The sequence below is a fragment of the Equus caballus genome, chromosome 24, assembly GCF_041296265.1.
Source record: "Equus caballus isolate H_3958 breed thoroughbred chromosome 24, TB-T2T, whole genome shotgun sequence".
Taxonomy (NCBI): Eukaryota; Metazoa; Chordata; class Mammalia; order Perissodactyla; family Equidae; genus Equus; species Equus caballus.
Genome location: NC_091707.1, coordinates 56,774,426 through 56,793,098, shown reverse-complemented (window position 1 = coordinate 56,793,098; position 18,673 = coordinate 56,774,426). Strand labels below are relative to the sequence as shown.

At 40.5% G+C, this 18,673-nt stretch overlaps 1 protein-coding gene across 13 annotated transcripts in view; it reads left to right on the top strand.

The window, feature by feature from the left end:
- Positions 1 to 18,673, top strand: part of MOK (MOK protein kinase) — a 64,931-nt gene that overhangs the window by 33,983 nt on the left and 12,275 nt on the right. For 4 of the 13 annotated variants that reach the window (XM_023628423.2, XM_023628419.2, XM_023628420.2 and 1 more), the window contains 5 exons: positions 7,126 to 7,215; positions 8,783 to 8,853; positions 9,726 to 9,866; positions 16,475 to 16,553; positions 16,683 to 16,731. The exons of 1 other annotated variant lie outside the window; for it this stretch is intronic. In XM_023628423.2, coding sequence (XP_023484191.1) covers positions 7,126 to 7,215; positions 8,783 to 8,853; positions 9,726 to 9,866; positions 16,475 to 16,553; positions 16,683 to 16,731 — 430 coding nt within the window. The remainder of the gene's footprint in view (positions 1 to 7,125; positions 7,216 to 8,782; positions 8,854 to 9,725; positions 9,867 to 16,474; positions 16,554 to 16,682; positions 16,732 to 18,673) is intronic. 8 more of the 13 variants (XM_023628421.2, XM_023628422.2, XM_005605462.4 and 5 more) reach the window with 4 other exon arrangements.

Here is an 18,673-nt window from a genome sequence, read left to right as displayed (position 1 = left end):
AGCAGCCACAATCAACAACCTTGTGATTTTTATTTAAGCTATGGCTCCACCCAGTCTCCTTCCCCACTTGGTTGTTTTTATACAATTCTTTCTTTTTAAGGCAAAATTTGCATACATTGAAATGCACATTCCTTAACTCTGTAATTTTGGCAAACAGATATTTCCATGTAATCAAGATATAGAACATTTCTGTCACCCTGGAAAGTTCCTTCATGTCCCTTTTCAGTCAATTCTCCACCCCCATCCCAGGCAGCCAATATTCTGGGGTTTTTTTCCTTTATCCTCTTGCAGACATTCGTAAATGGAATCTCACGGTATGTGCTCTTATGTCCAGCCCCTTTAGCTCAGCATAAAGTCTTTGAGATTCATCCACACTGTTAGACCAGTAGTTTATACCTTTTTACTACTGAGTAGTGTTCATTCTAGTCTGTGACTACAACACAATCTGTTTATCCCTTCTTCTGTTGATGTACTTTGGGGTTGTTTCCCATTTGGGGCTGCTAAGAATAAAGCTGCTATAAAACCCTTGTACAAGACTTCTTGTGGATATATGCTTTCATTTTTCTTAGGTGATTACCTAGAAATAGAATCATTAGGTCAAGGGTAGGTGTATGTTTAACTTTATAAGAAACTGCCAAGCTTTTTTCCAAAACGATTGTACCTTTTTGTATTCCCACCAGCAAAGAATGAGAGTTCCACTTGCTCCGTATCCTCACCAGTGTTTGGTGATGTTAGTCTTAAATTATAGCCATTCTGGTGAGTGTGTAGTATTATCTCATTGTGGTTTCAGTTGCCACTTGCCTGATGACTGATGATGATGGATACTCATTCATGTGCTATTGGCCATTCATGTATCTTCTTTTGTGAAATGTGTAAGAATATTTCTTTCTTAAATGTTTGAAATAATTTACCGATGAAATCATCTGGGCCTAGAAATTTTCTTTGTGGAGAGGGTTCACCCCCCGCCCCCCGTGAGGTTTATTTCAACATCATTCATACTGATAAAAAACTGGAAACAAAACAAAGTGGTGGGATGGGTGATAACATCACGGTACATCCATACCATGGAATATTAAACAAATAGAATTATGCCAAATAATTTGGATTTCTATAAGATTTTTTAAAGCTTTGTTGAGATATAATTTACATGTCATAAAAATCCACCCATTTTAGGTGAGTTTTAGGAGATTTTTACAGTTGTACAACTATGACCATAACCTCGTTTTAGAACATTTCCATCACCTATGAAGATGCTTTTGATAACAAATTCAGTTTCTTTGATAAACATAGGGCTATTTTTTTCTCAGCTGAATTTTTTTTTAGTTCATAAAATTTACATTGTTGTGAAATCTCAGTTGCACGTTATTTCATGTCTGTCACCACATGAGTGCTGCCCTTCCCCTGGTAACCACTGAACTGTTTTCTTTGTCCATGTGTTTGTTTATATTCCACATGTGAGTGGAATCATATCGTGTTTATCTTTCTCAGTCTGCCTTATTTCGCTTAGCATAATTCCCTTCAGGTCCATCCATGTTGTTTGCAAATGGGGTGATTTTGTCTTTTTTTATGGCTGAGTGGTATTCCATTGTATATATACCACATCTTCTTTATCCAGTCGTCTGCCGATGCTGGGCACTTGGATTGTTTCCATGTCTCGGCTATTGTGAATAGTGGTGCGATGAACATAGGTGTGCATATGTCACTTTGGATTGTTGATTTCAAGTTGTTTGGGTAGATACCCAGTATTGGGATAGCTGGGTCATATAGTATTTCTATTTTTAGTTTTTTGAGGAATCTCCATACTGTTTTCCATTGTGGCTGCACCAGTTTGCACTCCCACCAGCAGTGTATGAGGGTTCCCTTCTCTCCACACCCTCTCCAACATTTGTTATTTTTAGTCTTAGTGATTATAGCCATTTTAACAGGCGTAAAGTGGTATCTTAGTGTAGTTTTGATTTGCATTTCCCTGCTGATTAGTGATGTTGAACATCTTTTCATGTGTTTATTGGCCATCTGTATATCTTCTTTGGAAAAATGTCTGTTCATATCCTCTGCCCATTTTTTGATTGGGCTGTATTTTTTGTTGTTTCAGTTGTGTGAGTTCCTTATATATTATATAGATTAACCCTAAACTTAGGGCTATTTTTAGTTTCATTTTATTTTGTGTTAGATTTGGTAATTATCTTTTCCAAGGAATTTGTCCGTTTAATCTAAATTGTCATATTTGTTGGCATGCAGTTGTTCGTAATACTCCTGTGTTATCTTTTTAATATCGACCTGTAAAGATAGCTGTTCTTTCGTTCCTGATGTTGGCTGGTGGTGGTAGACTTTTGTGTCTTTTTTTCCTCCATTGGTCTTACTAGGGTTTTGTTAGTTTTATTAATCTTTTCAAAGAACGAACTTTGGGCTTTGTTAATTTTCTCTATTGTTTGTTTTCTATTTCATTGACTTCTGCTCTTTGTTACTGCTTTTTTCCTACTTTCTTTGGATTTAATTTACTACTTCTTATTCTACCATCTTAAGGTGAAAACGTAGACAATTGATTTTAACCATTTCTTTGGTTAGAAGATTAAATATTCTTTGAAGCACTATTTTACCTGCATCCTATAAATTTTGATATGTTGTGCTTTCTTTATTACTTGATTTGAAATGTTTTCTAATTTCCTTTGTGATTTTTTATTTACCCATGGGTTATTTTCAGATGTGTTGTTTACTCTGCAAATATTTGGGGGCTTTTCTAGATAGCTTTCTGTTTAGTGATTCCTAATTTAAGTCCATTGTGGTCAGAGAACATGTTCCGTAAGTCTTCAGTACTTTGAAATTTATTGAGACTTTTTTTAAAGATTGGCACCTCAGCTAACATCTGTTGCCTATCTTCTTTTTTCCTTTTTCCTTCTTCTTCTCCCCAAAGCCCCCCAGTACATAGTTGTATATTCTAGTTGTAGGTCCTTCTGGTTGTGCTGTGTGGGACACCGCCTTAGCGTGGCTTGATGAGCAGTGCCATGTCTGTGCCCAGGATCCAAACTGGCGAAACCCTGGGCCGCCAAAGTGGAGCCCACGAACTTAACCACTCGGCCATGGGGCTGGCCCTTATTGAGACTTATCTTTGGGTCCAGCATATTGTTCATCTGAGTGAATGTTCCCCATATACTTGAAAAGCATATTTTTCTGTAGGTGATGAATATACTGTATATAAATGTCGATTAGGTCAAGGTGGTTAATAACACTATTAGGATCTTCTGTATCGTTACTGATTTTTTGGATGATTGTTTTATCAGTTATGGAGAAAGGGTGTTGACATTTCCAACTCTTTCTTCCTTAAGTTCTGCCAGTTTTTACTTCATGTGTATGGAAGCTCTGTTATTTAGCACATCCATATTTATGATTGTCCTGTCTTCCTGATGTCTTGACCCTTTTTATCATCATGAAATCATAAATAATAAAAATCCTTGTTTTGAAATCTATTTTATCTAATATTAATGTAACCACTTCTTTTTCCCTTTCACGTTAAGGACTTTCTTCCTACAGATTGGATTGATTAGATAAACTTACTTTCCATAAAATCCTTCCAATAAAATCAAATGCAGGGGCTGGCCCCGTGGCCGAGTGGTTAAGTTCACTCACTCTGCTGCAGGCGGCCCAGTGTTTCGTTAATTCGAATCCTGGGTGCAGACATGGCACTGCTCATCAAACCACGCTGAGGCAGCGTCCCACATGCCACAACTAAAAGGACCCACAATGAAGAATATACAACTATGTACTGGGGGGCTTTGGGGAGAAAAAGGAAAAAAAAAAATCTTAAAAAAAAGATTAAAAGAATCAAATGCAGAAATTTCATAATTAATCTTTTAGTTATTTTTTTAAAGACTTAATCCTGGTAATTGTAATTTTTTCCAATTGTAGAGAAAATCCATTTATGGTAGATATCATCTAGTTCTTTTTGAAGGAGAGGCTGCCTACATTCCTCTATGTTCAATTCCATGATATATTTTGTTTCCTGCAGAACAGTAAAAAAAAAATTAACTAAATGTCACCTGACCACAAAATTCAAAGCAACTCCAGGGCAAAGAAAAGTGGTTACTTCCAGATTTTTAGATTTTTTTTCCCCATGATATTTAAAAGAAGGAACAGAGTTGATTAGAATTTTATTAAGTACTTTTATTTGAACAAAGGCTAGCAATACCCAGAAAAATATGCCTTTCTAATGTTTTTATTAGTTCGTTATTTCAGAGTGAATGCCTGTGGAGGCATAAAATAATTCTGTCTGTAATAAACAAAATATGTTTCAGGGTATGTAACTGGCTTTCATATTAAAAATGAGAAGAGTTGGGCCGGCCTCGTGCTGAGTGGTTAAGTTTGCGTGCTCTGCTTCGGCGGCCCAGGGTTTCACTGGTTTGGATCCTGGGCGCGGACATGGCACCACTCGTTAAGCCATGCTGAGGAGGCATCCCACATGCCGCAACTAGAAGGACCCACAACTGAAAATGCACAACTATGTACTTGGGGGCTTTGGGGAGAAAAAGGAAAATAAAATCTTTAAAAAAAAAATGAGAATAGTGACTATTTGTTTGTGTAAATGACATGGCTTTTTGACTACCTAGTTCTAGAAACTAATTTTTTTCAAATAGGGTGTTCACAAATTAGAATTGCTACCTCCAGTTGGTTTCTTGCTCTTTCCACCTAAAGCAGGATTTCTTAACCTTGGCACTATTGACATTTGGGCCTGGATTATTCTTTTTTCATGTGTATGAGGAAGATTGGCAACAGATGTTAGCTCAGGGCCAATCTTCCTCTTTTTGCTTGAGGAAGATTGTTGCTGAGCTAACATCTGTGCCAGTCTTCCTCCATTTTGTATGTAGGATGCCGCTGCAGTGTGGCTTGACAAACGGTGCTAGGTCTATGCCTGGGATCTGAACCTGCGAACCCCAGGCCGCTGAAGTAGAGGGGGCAAACTTAACCACTACACCACTGGGGAGCCTAGATTATTCTTTGTTGTGGGGCCTGTCCTGTGCATTATAGGATATTTAAAACATCATCCCTGGCTGCTACCACTGAATGCCAGGATTACTCCCTCCTCAACTAGTGACAACTAAAAATGTCTCCAGACATTGTCAAATGTCCCATGGGGAGCAAAGTTCCCTGGTTGAGAACTGCTACCTGTGGCATGCCACGGGCAGAGGCATGACAGGCACCAGGTGGAGGTGAGGGTTCTTCATCAGCCTGGTCCTGAGTCAGGGACCTCTCGTGGTGTGGGAACATGAAGAAGAGTCTTGGTGGCCTCTTCCAATGCAGACCCCAGGAAAGGGGATTGAATGATGTTCTATAATCGGTTATGTAAATGCCCCCAAAAGAATGTTTTACTTGGTCTTTTTTTCTTCTTTTTGCCTTATTGCTGTCTTTATTCATCTTCGCTCTCCTAAGAAAAAAAGCTATTTCTATCATGTCGCTCAAAGGGTAGTCTGGAGTGCTGTATTCTCTGGAGACCTAGTTCTAAGGAATGGGAACTCAGTAGTAAGTAAGAAAGAATCCTGGTACCAAAAATTCTGGGAATTTTTGGGTTAAATAAAAGTAAACTGTTTTCTTTGTTTAGTAGGGTTTTTGAAATCTTTTAATATCAGCTGTAAATTGTGGCTCTCCAAAAGGAAATAGAGTGGGCCTCTCTCAAGCTTTTTGAACATGAAATTTCTTCACAAAGCATTTTCCAGAGAACTAATGTTCTGTGGCACATATTTTGGGGAGCACTGTTCCAGAGGCATGTAGGTGAGGCCCTGGTTCTGTGGTCCAGGGTGCTGATGAGGAGCAGGTGTTGGGGTGGGTACTAGGCTGATGTAATGAATAGACGGTGTCATGATATGGTCCCTGTAAACATCAGTATGGCCATCCATGATGGTTATTACAATAGTGAAAGACTCGTGTTCTGGGTGGTGGCTAACTGCTAACCTGAGCCTCTTGAGTGCTGCCCCCAACCTGCCACTCTGCGCCTGGCCCACTGCTCAGCGCTCCTCCGACCTCCCCTCTCAGTGCCTGGTTCAACGCCTTTAGGACTCTGCTCCAGCATTGTGGGCTTTGTCTTTCTAGTTGCTTGTTGACCATGGCACACAAGCTGCTAACATTTTGAATATCATCCTGGGTGTGAGGGAGGAAATAGGGGATAGTAATGAAGAAGGGATCTAAAACTTTTAGTCAGAAATATTCTTACACTCAGATTATTCAGACTCTTCTTATATATCAGGCTCCCCGTTTGTTGGCTAGTATGAGAGAGACTTAAAATATTTGGCCACATTGATTTAAAACAATAATAATATATTATTGGATATAACTACTCTTTTAATGACCAAACAAGATGCTGAGCTTTACACTATATGTTAAAAATTGGTAGAACAGAGTTTTGCCAAAGAAAGAAGAATATTCCCACAATTAGTTCCTTTCAGAACCTCCAAGATGGAAGTCTCTGGTGGATCGGGTCATTTGTTTGGGTATGACTCCATGGGCCCATCCATGGGGAGGTGTGTCTCTTGTACAGATCTGTCCAGAGGCCAGTGACAGCCTCAGGCCGTTGACCTCTATTAAACTTGTGCTGGTGTGATTTTGGATGTGAGCGCGGTGTGAGACAGGGCACTCTTCATAAAGAAAAGCCTGCAGTAAGACACACCTACTGAGAGAACACCTGTCACCAGGTGCGTGAAATTGAAAAAATGTCAACCTTCATTAGAGATAAGAAGGAAGGACGGGTCTGTTCATGGAAATTTAAAATACTTATTTTTAGAGGGTATTTACGTTGCCCTGTTGGTTAGTTGCCAGAAACTGATTAATAGAAAATTTTAATATCTGTTTCTATGTTTGTTAATTGTAAAGGAAACTACCAAAGTATTCCTTTAGGAGCTTAGATGGGAAAATTTTGAATATATGTCCAAAGCTATAAAACCTTCATTTTTATGAGATAATGCAGAAACGAGATATGCGTAACTTCAACTGCTAATGGCAGAAATAAAACCTGATTAACTTACTTGACATATTTTTGAGTTTTGCAGTTGTGATCATGGATAATAAATAATAATTTAATAACCCTAATTTTAAATTTGACCTAAATTATAAATTAGTTATTCATTTTTACTTACACAATAGTATTGAGCAAGTGAATAATCTACGAGAGATACAAGCACTGAGGCGCCTGAATCCACACCCAAACATTCTTATGTTGCATGAAGTGGTTTTGTAAGTATTTTGGGGGCTTTAAAAATTATCTAAATTTGATGATAATGATTAAATCTCTTTTTAAGAAAGAAAATCAGAGTAGACATTTTAAGTATTTGCTTTGTGGCTCAGAGAGTAATCATATTTATTTTATCTTAAGCCACGTTTATTTGGACAAATGTGCATCTGATTCCTGATGTGGAAATGCCTTCATTTAAGTGACTCCATATCATAAAAGCATACATAATTCAAATGTCTCCTCTTCTTTAGCTCAGTTAGCTTCTGTGTGGACGATAGTGACTCTGGGCATCTGAGGCCTCAAGTGTGAATTATGACGTACTAGGAAAGCACTGCTGTCCTATTTCAGGGATTGTGTTTACTCTGTCCCTGCCAGTGGCCATCTCTGCACAGTCTTGTGTAGCCTTTCTTACTATAATTGATAGAATTTCAGGGGATTTTTTATTTCTTTTCTAATTATAGAATAGTTTCCTTAAGGTTTACCTTCTGATCAAGAAGGCAGAGCACACCTTGTCCCCAGGTGCTGGCAGCTCTGTACTATACTTCTGGACCCCGAGCCAGGAACTCGGGCCATGAGACTCCGGGAGCTGCCTTTCTGTGGGCTGGAGCGTCGCTGAGCTCTGAGCAGGTGCACAGCAGAGTGAGGCCTCGCTGCAGTGCTCCAGGGAACCTGGCCTTTACAACCAGCCAGGAGACAACAGTCTCTGACAATTAAAGTGCAGTGGCCTTTCGTTAGAGGATTGAACAGCTTTAAACTCAGATGAAATGTCGAGCCATCAGTTTGGGCCAGGGCTAGAGACTGCATCTGCATGTGATCGTCACAGCACTGCCCGTGCAAGGGTGCTTGGCCTGCACTTTACAGAGCACTTCGCCCAGAATTGCACATGGGCCTCCTCACAGCCCTGAGAGACAGTGAGGACCCCTTCCAGTCCCACCAGAGGCACCCCAAGCAGGACCTGGGGGTGACATGGGCTCCCCTGGCTGGGGCTCAGGGATCCCTTTAAGAGCTGTTTGAACTCAGGAGAAGCTGGTGGCTCGGCCAGAGTCCTCTGTCCGCACTCTGTGCAAGGCCTGGACATGGCATGGGTGTGGTGTGACTCATCTTTCTCCCTCTCTGCCCTGACTGGTTTTGGGATTTTGCTCCCACGTTGTATTGTATCCCAGTTACATGGATGTAATTTAGGTAAATTAAAACTAAACGTGCAGTCACAGAGCATGAATTAAATTATTCTTTCTTTGATTGTTTTGCTTAGCCAACTCCCAACTTCATTTCTTCTTTCTGCTGATAGTTAATTTTATATTTTCAAGACACATGTCTTTAAAATATGGCAGGGGAGGGCTTTAAAATTTTTTTCTTAAAGTAGAATTTAACTATTATTTTAAATTAATTTTACCTGAAATATTGATTTAAAATCAAAACTTCTACTGTTTTAATCATTGCACTTCAGTCTTCATTTGATGTGGTAGTGCTTTATGTTTACCAGAAATGTTTACAAATGAATTAAGTATTTGATTATGTTTTCTGATTAAGAAAAGAAAAAGCATTTTAAAAACCTGCTTTCTTCTTCAGTGACAGAAAATCTGGTTCTCTTGCACTAATATGTGAACTTATGGACATGAATATTTATGAGCTAATCCGAGGTACGTAGACTAATTTGACAACTAATCTAAGATCTTTTAAAGCTTGTAGCTCACATATGCTCTGTTTTAGTTCTCAAAATCCTTAGTCACCGTAGTGCAGTAGTTGTATATAAATGCGCGGTACTGGACTACTTCACTCTGCAGAGGTGTTTTTCTGGCAGTCTCATCTACTCAGAACATGCTGCACGTGAGAAGCACAACCACAAGGCCTTCAGGCTGGCCAGGTCATGTGGGTGAGGCTGGTGCAGAGGACAGCAGGGCTGCTTAGGCCTCCGTCACTGTGGGTCCCTGCAGGGGGGCTGTGCACCCAGGCCTGTCCCCCTCTGAATTTCCCCTCTTCTCCTGGGACCTGCTGTTGCTCAACATTCTATTCTGTGCCTTGAAATGAAGCAGGGCTTTCCCCACAAATAACCCCTCAGATGAGAGGGAGCCTCCTTATGTTTGGATCCTTACAGGGTCTCCTGTGTTGCAGGGTGCTCACTCGTGTACTTTCTCTTGAACAGTAAAGCACTGTTTAGGAAAGCACATTCGCCTGGGCCAACCTCAGTCAGGCTGGTTTTGGAGGCTTATGCAGGTCACCTGAGGGAAACAGAGAAAAGGAGGCAGATGGTTGACCCACATTTAGCAAATATCCCTGGGGATCTGACCTCGCTGTTGTGGTAGATGTCAGGACAAATGAGCCTTGTAAATATTGCTGAAAAAGTAGCTCAGAAAGTGCTATATTTCACAGATCACATTATGCCTATTGGACAAATGGAAAAAAAATCAACCTCCTTAATGTCATGTGAGTGACTGCTTATGGCTTGGAATAGAATTTTGGTTTCAGCGTTATAGATGATTTAAAAACTGTTGTATTATCTCAAACAATTTAGGCCACACTGAACGTGATGTGCTATGGAAAGCTTTTAGATCAAGAAGCTGTTCTTGCAATGAGAAGACACTGATGTTGAAGATGCTTGTGAAGAGTTCAGAGAAAATTGTTTCTATGAAGTGGGAGAGTGGACAAGAGCATTGTATCAGATTACTATATTTTATATGTGATTTAAAATATGTATATTTTAGTAAATTACTAATAAATAGAATAAGTAGACACATTTTTCTGAATCCATAAAAGTTGACGTGAAACTTTTGGATCCAAAAACCTTTGGATCTTTTTGGGAAAATAGGAGATTGTCTTATATCTGGGAATATATAATATTTCTTATAAGTTACGATTTTATTCATAGGTAAGCCCTTCACTCAGGTCTCTGTTTAATCTTGTTTTACGTACAATTCTAACAAACTTAGTTATCTGATTTCTTGGTCTGAAATCTATTCAAAATAGAGCAGTTAGAAGGAGCTTCTAGAACCTGGCACACCAGCAGTAACGGAAGTGATAGGTGACAGTCTCATGATGGAGGAGACTGAAAGTGTAAAACACGGACATGAGAACAGTGAAGAACCAAATGAGAGCAGTCCGGGCAAAAGTCACGAGTCTCCAGATTCCCCAAGGGAGGTTAGAGAAAGCACAAGCACGTGGTGGACTGTGGTACCGTACCACCTCGGTGAGCACTGGGGGGAGGAGAGGAAAGTGAGTAAAAGGTTTTTAAAAGATTCCTGTTTAAAGTGATTACAGTAGGGAAGAGTTTTATGTTCCACGAGTAAACCTTATTTATCTGGAAATTTCACTTATTAAGCATCAGCCTAGATAAATGAGGTGTTTCTCTGATTACGTTTTCAAATACTATCTGACATAGATTCTTCACTTTGATCCTCTCTGTGTATATGTATCTAACATATCAGGATAAAGTAGCAAAAACAACCAGGAGAAACAACCACTAAATTTTATTAGTTCATTTACAGTAATCTTTTTATCAGTAAGCTAACATTTTGCTTTTTAATGAATCTACATAATTACTTCCTTTGTTTAGTAACAATTCTTTTGGTGTAAGATATGTATCTTATATTAGAATTCTGATTGTTGTTTCCTAGAGTGTGATGTTTTAAAACTCAAAGGGAGGGGATAATTTCTGGGAAGTTTCTATGTGCTTAGACATTTGAGAAAGCTTTGTTTAGAAGTAAATATCTTTCTAGTTTCCAGTGGTAGGGGAATTGTACTATTGGAGAAAATGAAATCATTTCTTTCAGTATCTGTCTATAGAGAGAGGTTATAGAAAAGACTGTTATGTTATAGATCAACAGACATTCATTCATTACAGAAATATTGAATGTCTTCCGTAGGCTGGGCCGGGGCTCTGCTCAGTGTCCTGGATCTAAGATGCTGTCCGTGGTAAGGGGCATCTAGTCTCAGAGATATTAGAAGATGGGGGAAATGGCTGACAGTGATTGTAAGATACTAAATAGTGGAATATGCATCCTGATTTCAGAGTTGTTAACATATAAGGGGAGAAAAGTCTGCCTTAGAATTGATGAAATACAGTGATAATGATGATAGCTAACGAGTTCATGAGTGCTAACCACATGCCAGGCACTGTTCTTAACACTTTATAAGAATTAATTGTTTGTACCCTCACAACAGCTGTAGCAGGCAGATATTGTTATTATCCCCATTTTAAAGATGAAGAAATCAAGGCATAGAGAGCGAGATATAACTTATCCGAGGCTGTGTACCTAGTAAGTGGCAGAACTAGAGTTTGAACTTAGCCTGGTTCCAGAGTGCGTGTTCTTAACCACCACATGTACTGCCTCTGGACAGCCCTATGTGGTTGGCACTATTATCTCCATTTTACAGATGAGGAAATTGAGGCTTGAAGGGTTAAGTAATAACTCAAAGGGTAACTTGTTAATAAGTAGTAGAGCCAGAACTTAAACTCAGGTCTGGCTCTGAAACCTTAGCTCCTACGCTCTTTAGCTTCCCCGGCTCTCTCTTCCTGGCTCTGGCTGGCTACTTTCAAATGAATAGGCGTTTTCTAATTATTTGCTCTTGTTGACAATGATGCTGACTTACTGAAAACCAAATCAATCACTAAAGCTTCTGCTACTAGAATAACAAATCATTTAACTTAAATTACTACTCTCTTGGATTATAAGAATATTAAGTAGCACTATTGAATACCAAGGAATAAGATAATGAAGTGAGAGAATGATCACACAAGCTTTATTGAGTTGTTTACTTATATGCACAGCATGTACAAGGTCTGGTGAAGGTAAAGAGATGCGTTTTCTGATATTCAAAGAATATATAGTCTATTGTAGAGAGAATCTGTATGAAAGTGAAATCATTCGAGAAAGTGAATTGCTCGAGCTAATTTTCTCTTTGTCCAGTGAGTGTCAGATGAGGCAGAGATGACTTGGCTAGGGAAGGACAGGCTCACCTGGAAGAGTGGTGGAGTTAGACAATGCAGGAGAGGCTGTCTCACTCCCCATTACATGCCATGGGCTGTTCCTGAGGTGGGGACACAATGGGACACGATAGACACAGTTCCCACCCATGTGGAGCTCACACTCTGATGAGGAGATGGAGAGAAAGTAAAAACAAGGAAAGATGATTAAGAGTTCTACACAGGGGTAAGTGTTATGAGTGACTGAAACAGGCCGCTGTGTTAGATAGTGATGGGGACAGTGTTCCAAACAAAGGGACAGCTAGTGCAGAGGGCTCGAGGCCACCATGGAGTAGGCCTGTGTGGCTGGAGCACGAGGAGGAGAGTTCTAGGCAATAGGGTAGGCGAGGCCAGTGGGGCTGGTTGGGCCAGGATAAGAACCGGTTATTCTCAGTCAGTGGGAAGCCAGTAGTGGCTTTGAAAGCAGGGGAGAAGTAGCTTTTGATTAGTGTTTAGACCAGTGTTTCTAAAACTGTCTGTAGTAGGAGACCAGTTTTTTCCCCCTGATCTGTTGTAGAACACAACTTTTATAAAATACAATAAAAATTAATTACTGGAAAAATGGTCATGTGCTTGGATGTCACAGCAATATTGAATTGCTGTAAAAGCTTCCAAACAGTTACTCTTAATTTCTGTCATCTCCTCTTAGACTAGTAACAAACAGTCCCTGGACCAGCAATTTTATAAGGAAAAACTGGTTAAGATTATAACCTAACTATAGAGGCATCTACTATTACTATGTTGTATCTGATTCTGTTCCCTTTTTTATTTTATTTTTATTTATTTTTTATTTTATTTTTTAAGATTTTATTTTACATAAAATACATAGTTTTTAAAATACACAGTTGTGTATTTTAGTTCTGGGTCCTTCTAGTTGTGGCATGTGGGATGCCGCCTCAGCATGGCTTGATGAGCAGTGCCATGTCCGTGCCCAGGATCTGAACCCGCAAAACCCTGGGCCCCTGAAGCGGAGCGCGTGAACTTAACCACTTGGCCACGGGGCCGGCCCCCTGCTCCCTTTTTTAATTGTTTCAAGTTACGTTAATTTGCTTTTGTGAAGGGCTAGTTTGTTGTGCCCTCACCCTCACCAGTGCTCACTTCAACACCTGGGAGCAGTCGCTCGTTCACCTCACATTCCTGTTGTCTGGTGCATCTCCCTCTTGTCACTTTCTTTCTTTCTTTTTCTTTTTTTTGGTGAGGAAGATTGGCCCTGAGCTAACATCTCTGCCAGCTTTCCTCTGTTTTGTATGTGGAATGCTACCACAGCGTGGCCTGGGATCTGAACCCATGAACCCCGGGCTGCTGAAGCAGAGAGCACAAACTTAACCACTACACCACTGGGCCAGTCCTCCCTCTTGTCCCCTCTGTGGTAGAGGTGTTGTCCACCTGGATGATGTTTATAGATATTGAACATCATAGTTAGACTGTTTTCATTGCACGGAGCACATGCTGTTCAGCTGGTTTACATACAAAGGAAGGAGTTTATTGGAAAGCCACAGATCTCTTGCTGAAAGCTCAGTCAGGCCTCCCGGGAGTGGAACCAGGAAAGTTCTGGTTGCCAAGGCCACCACTGACCACCTCAGAGCCACACAGTCTTCTGCCTTGGCTCCACTGCCTGCCCCCCTACTCCTCTCTTGGCAGACTTGGCCACCCAGACCCTGAGACCCTCTGCTGGCAGCAGATGGGTCAGGCCCAGAAATCCCGGTCACTGGCTGCCTTCTAGAGCATGGGCTGTTCCAGGTCCAGTGGGCTGGCCTTGTCACCTTTTAGTTTTTACCTTTTAGAGGCTGTGGTTGAGGCAGGCACCATGAAGTAAATCCATGGTATTGGAGAATAAACCAAGTAGGAAAGAGCAAAACAAGCTTGATTTGACTGTAAACATAGCATTACAATTTTTTTCCATGAATAGCTTAGGAGGTGCCTTATTACCATGCAACGTGATAACTGTTTTGCATAACATTACTGTGTCAGACTGATTCAGATATTTCATCAGCTCTGACCCACTGATTGTGTGATGCACCATTTTTTATGTCCCAACAAAAAAGAAGAAAACATTGCCAATTCAGCTCTGACACATAGCTTTCTTATCAGTTAGCAATTTTAGTTCTATCCTTATTAAAAGAACTCTTTTAAATCTATTTAGACAGTTTGCCCAGTTATCACTCTGTGCAGATATAAAAAGGAAAGTAGAAGTGAAATAAACCTGTTTCGGCATTCCTAGTACTTCCTTGAAACATTTTGACGCAGAATGGTCAATGTCTTTGCTTTACTTACACTGTTGGTCTCTGCGCCTTCAGAGTGTGAGTGATGCACCATTTTTGTCATTAGAATTTTTCTTTCAAGCTGATGACACCATCCTAGTTTTAATGCTAGCGCTTCTGGGAAGCACGGTTCCAGTTTGGCTGTGTTGACGCAGCATGCATTGCTCCCATATCCCAGAACAACGTGTTGGCTCAGAGCATGCACGGTGCTGTGCCTATTTGATGATGGGAGGTCCTGGTTAGACTCTCTGAGCTTTAGTCCTTGTCTCTAAAATGGGGATAATCATAGTGTCTAACTCTCAGAGTTGTTGTGAGGATAGAGCAGTGCCTGGCTTGCATAGTCATCAATAAACACTAATTGCTATCATCATTATTATTATTACTTTACAATTTGTAGTATGCTTGCTCTGTATTACTGCATTTGATCTTCCCAATCCTGTGTGCTCAACTCCATTTTAGAGGTGAGGAAATTGAATTTCAGAAATGTTATCGCACTTGCCTGAGATGAACCAGCTTCAAAGAGCAGAACTGGGAGGACCCCGTCCTTGAGTTTTGCCGTGGTTGATGAAAGAGGGGTGCCGGTGATGGCCCAGGCTCCACACGGAGTCTGACGTCCCACCTGCTACCCTCTGCAGCTCAAGATCTCTAACCTCTCAGAACAGTGCACCATAATGCAGGGCCCTCCTTTGCAAAATACCGACAGCATGTGTGTGCATGCGTGGTACTGCAGGGCCCATTCTCTGGGCCAAAGTGTATATGATGGGCCGTTTGGCTGTGCCATGGTGGACCCCAGTGTGCACCTCCAAGCCTGACCAGGAAAGTCAGACACAGGCCTGGGGACAGGGGTCCCTTGTGGGAAGCGGGTGTGTGAAATAGTCTGTTAACAACGTGGGCTACACTGGTAGCTATATTCCTTCAGCTAGTACTGACAACCAGTGCCATAGTTATTACTGTGTTCACTTAAAATTTTTTTACATCACTAGTATTATATGTGACATTCTTTAGAATCTTCTTAATGAGACTGTTTGGCAAAAATTAACTTGGAAAAATTAACTTGGTCAGCATAACTAACACCGACAAGAGAAATACTGTTCACGGTTGGCTGGCATTTAGTAGGGTCAAACGACGAACTTACAAGTGGTTTATTAAGTGTACTGTATTTATTTATTGTAAAATGTTTGGAAATAAGAATCTGGTTGGAACCAGATACAGTCTCAGGCCTGGACAGTTTGTTTTAGAAAAACTGTTGTGGAGAGTGTGTAGTCAGCCCCCTCCTTGTCAAGGATGTGGACTCCGATTGTTCAGACCAGTGGTCCCACACGGTTCACGCGGGCACCTCACTTCACCAGTAGCCCCCTCATGCAGGCAGGGATTCTCACCGAGGGAGAGGGGAGAGAGCCATGTCCTTACCCCCAGGGCCACGAACGGGTGAGAGGACCAAGGAAGAAAGGAAGGGTAGGCACCCAAAAGGGCTCTTACGTTGGGGACTGAAGGCAGCAGAGCGCTGCATCAGCATCAACTGCCAAATGATTGCTTCCTTTTGTCAAAGAAGAGAGCATGGGCTGTGAAATTCAAAGCAATCATTGGTCTCCTTGAATTAAAAAAGGTACTTCTGTTGAACTCTGATATATCCCCCTTTAAAATGGAAGTCTCCATCTAGACAGAAAGCCTAGGAAAACACTGTATTTACAAGTGACTCCTGACACAACAGTTTGAAGGAGAGCATCCTGGAAGGCCACCCTGAGGCTCATATTAGGTATAACTGACCAGGCTACTCTTGTGATTATTACTCAACACACTGTTCTCACTGTGATCGCTGTGATCAGAGCACATGCGCTGTGTGGAATCATGCCAGTATGTAGGATTTTAAACAGTATGTTTTGTAGGTACATGCCATATTTCCTAAAGCTACTTCAGATTATTTTTCACAGAAGAAGTTAGATTTTCATATATCAAATAAAAATGGATTCTATTTCTAATTTCAGAAAAGGGGATATGTACCATTGGTAACCATGTTTGGCTGTTTCCTTGATTGCACAGGGAGAAGACACCCATTATCAGAAAAAAAAATTATGCGCTATATGTACCAGTTATGTACATCCCTTGATCATATGCACAGGTACGCATTCGGAGACTTGACAGTGCTCAGATTAATAAAATGTGCTAACATTCATTAAAAACACAATGTAAAAGAATTTGAATGAATGAAGTACGATTAATTTGATCTTTCCTTTTATATTAAATGCAGAAATGGAATATTTCACAGAGATGTAAAACCAGAAAATATATTAATAAAGGTAAGAACTTTTATATGAAAAATTGATATCAGAATAAAGGTTGAATATAAAAACTTTTTTTGGGGCCGGCTCCGTGGCCGAGTGGTTAAGTTCACGCGCTCCGCTGCGGCAGCCCAGGGTTCGGATCCTGGGCGTGGACATGGCACTGCTAGTCAGGCCACATTGAGGTGGCGTCCCATGAACCATGACTAGAAGGACCTGCAACTAAGATATACAACTCTGTACGGGGGGGCGGGGGGGAGGGGAGTTGGGGAGATAAAGCAGAAAAAAGAAAAAAAAGAAGATTGGCAACAGTTGTTAGCTCAGGTGCCAATCTTTAAAAAAAAAACAAACTTTTCTTTGGGTATGCTTTCAGTCCCATATAACTGGATACCATGTTTGCTATAATTTTTTTTCTCCCAATTTGGAAAAAATGATTTATTTAACAAATGCTATCAACGTAACTATACATCTGGAAGAAAATAATGTTAGGCACCCTTCTCATACTATGTACAAAAATAAACTCCAATCACATTATCATTCTGGATACTCTAAATATGAAAGTGGAAGAGGCAGGATTTGAGCTCAGGTCTGTCTCCATCCAAAGCCACGTAAGTATACATATTTCAAGTGTTCAGCGTGGTAAGTTTTGGCGTATGTATACACCCATGAAGCCATCACCACAGTAAAGTTAACGAACAAATCTGTCACCCCCCAAAAGTGTCCTCATGCTCTTTGGTAAGCCCTCTCTCTCCATCCCTTGTGCCCAGGCAAAGACTGATTTTTGTCATTATAAATTAGTTTTCATTTTCTAGAATTTTCTATAAATAGAATTATATAGTATGTACTCTCTTTTGCTCTGGCTTCTTCACTCAGCATCGTTATTTTGTGATTTGTCCATGGTGTATAGGCGCACCACACCTTTTGAAATTGTCCCACAGTTCTTGAACGTTCTGTTCTGGTTTTACCATTCTTTTTTCTCTTTGCATTTCAGTAGGGGAAGTTTCTAGTGGCACCTCTTCCGGCTCATTGATTCTTTCCTTGGCTGTGTTTAGTCTGTTGATGAGCCTATCAAAGTCATTTTTTATTTCTGTTACAGTGTTTTTATTTCTAGTGTTTCCTTTTGATTCTTTGTTAGAATTTTCATCTTTCTGCTTTCATTTCCCATCTGAACTTGGATGTTGTTTATTTTTTCCATTGGAACCATTAACAAATTAATCATATTTATTTTAAATTCCCTAAGTCTAAAATTCTAAAGTCTGTGCCATATCTGAGTCTGGTTCTGATGCTTGCTTTGTCTCTTCAGACTGTGTTTTTTCTTGCCTTTTAACGTGCCTTATAATTTTTGTTGAAAGCCCCACATGATGTATTGGGTAATGGGAACAGAGGTAAAAGGCCATTAGAATGAGGTTTCTTGATAATCTGGCTAAGACATGTGCTATGTTTAATGATCCTGTAGCTGTAGGTGCCCAAGCTCCAAATTCATTAACAGCCTGTATTTTATTACCTGAATGTGAGGGGTAAAGAAAATGGAAGAAATATCTCAAAACCTGTTTCCCTGGTATGTCTGACTTGCTCCAAAGAGCCATGTGACGTGAGCCAGCCCTGAGCTGCCCCTGAGCGGAGGATGAAGCTGCCGGCAGAGCTGGACGGTGCTGGAAGTGCAAGGCCTAACAGCGCTGTGGCTGCAGTGTATAATTGCGTTCTAGACTCGCGCTGTGACGGGATCCCAAGCCTGTGACATTGGGAATGCTTGTAAAACCTAGCCAGAACGTTTGTAAACATGCTCCACGAGCACAAACACCACTTCCGCGTCTGTTAGAGGCACTTTCAGGTGCTTATAAAGCCAGTAATTTGTGTTTTATAAGCTAGTTTAGATGCTAGTAATTTTCTTGTTAGTACATAAGTAAATATTTGAAATAATTTGTATTACAAGAGCTGCTTTATATGACATTATTTGTCA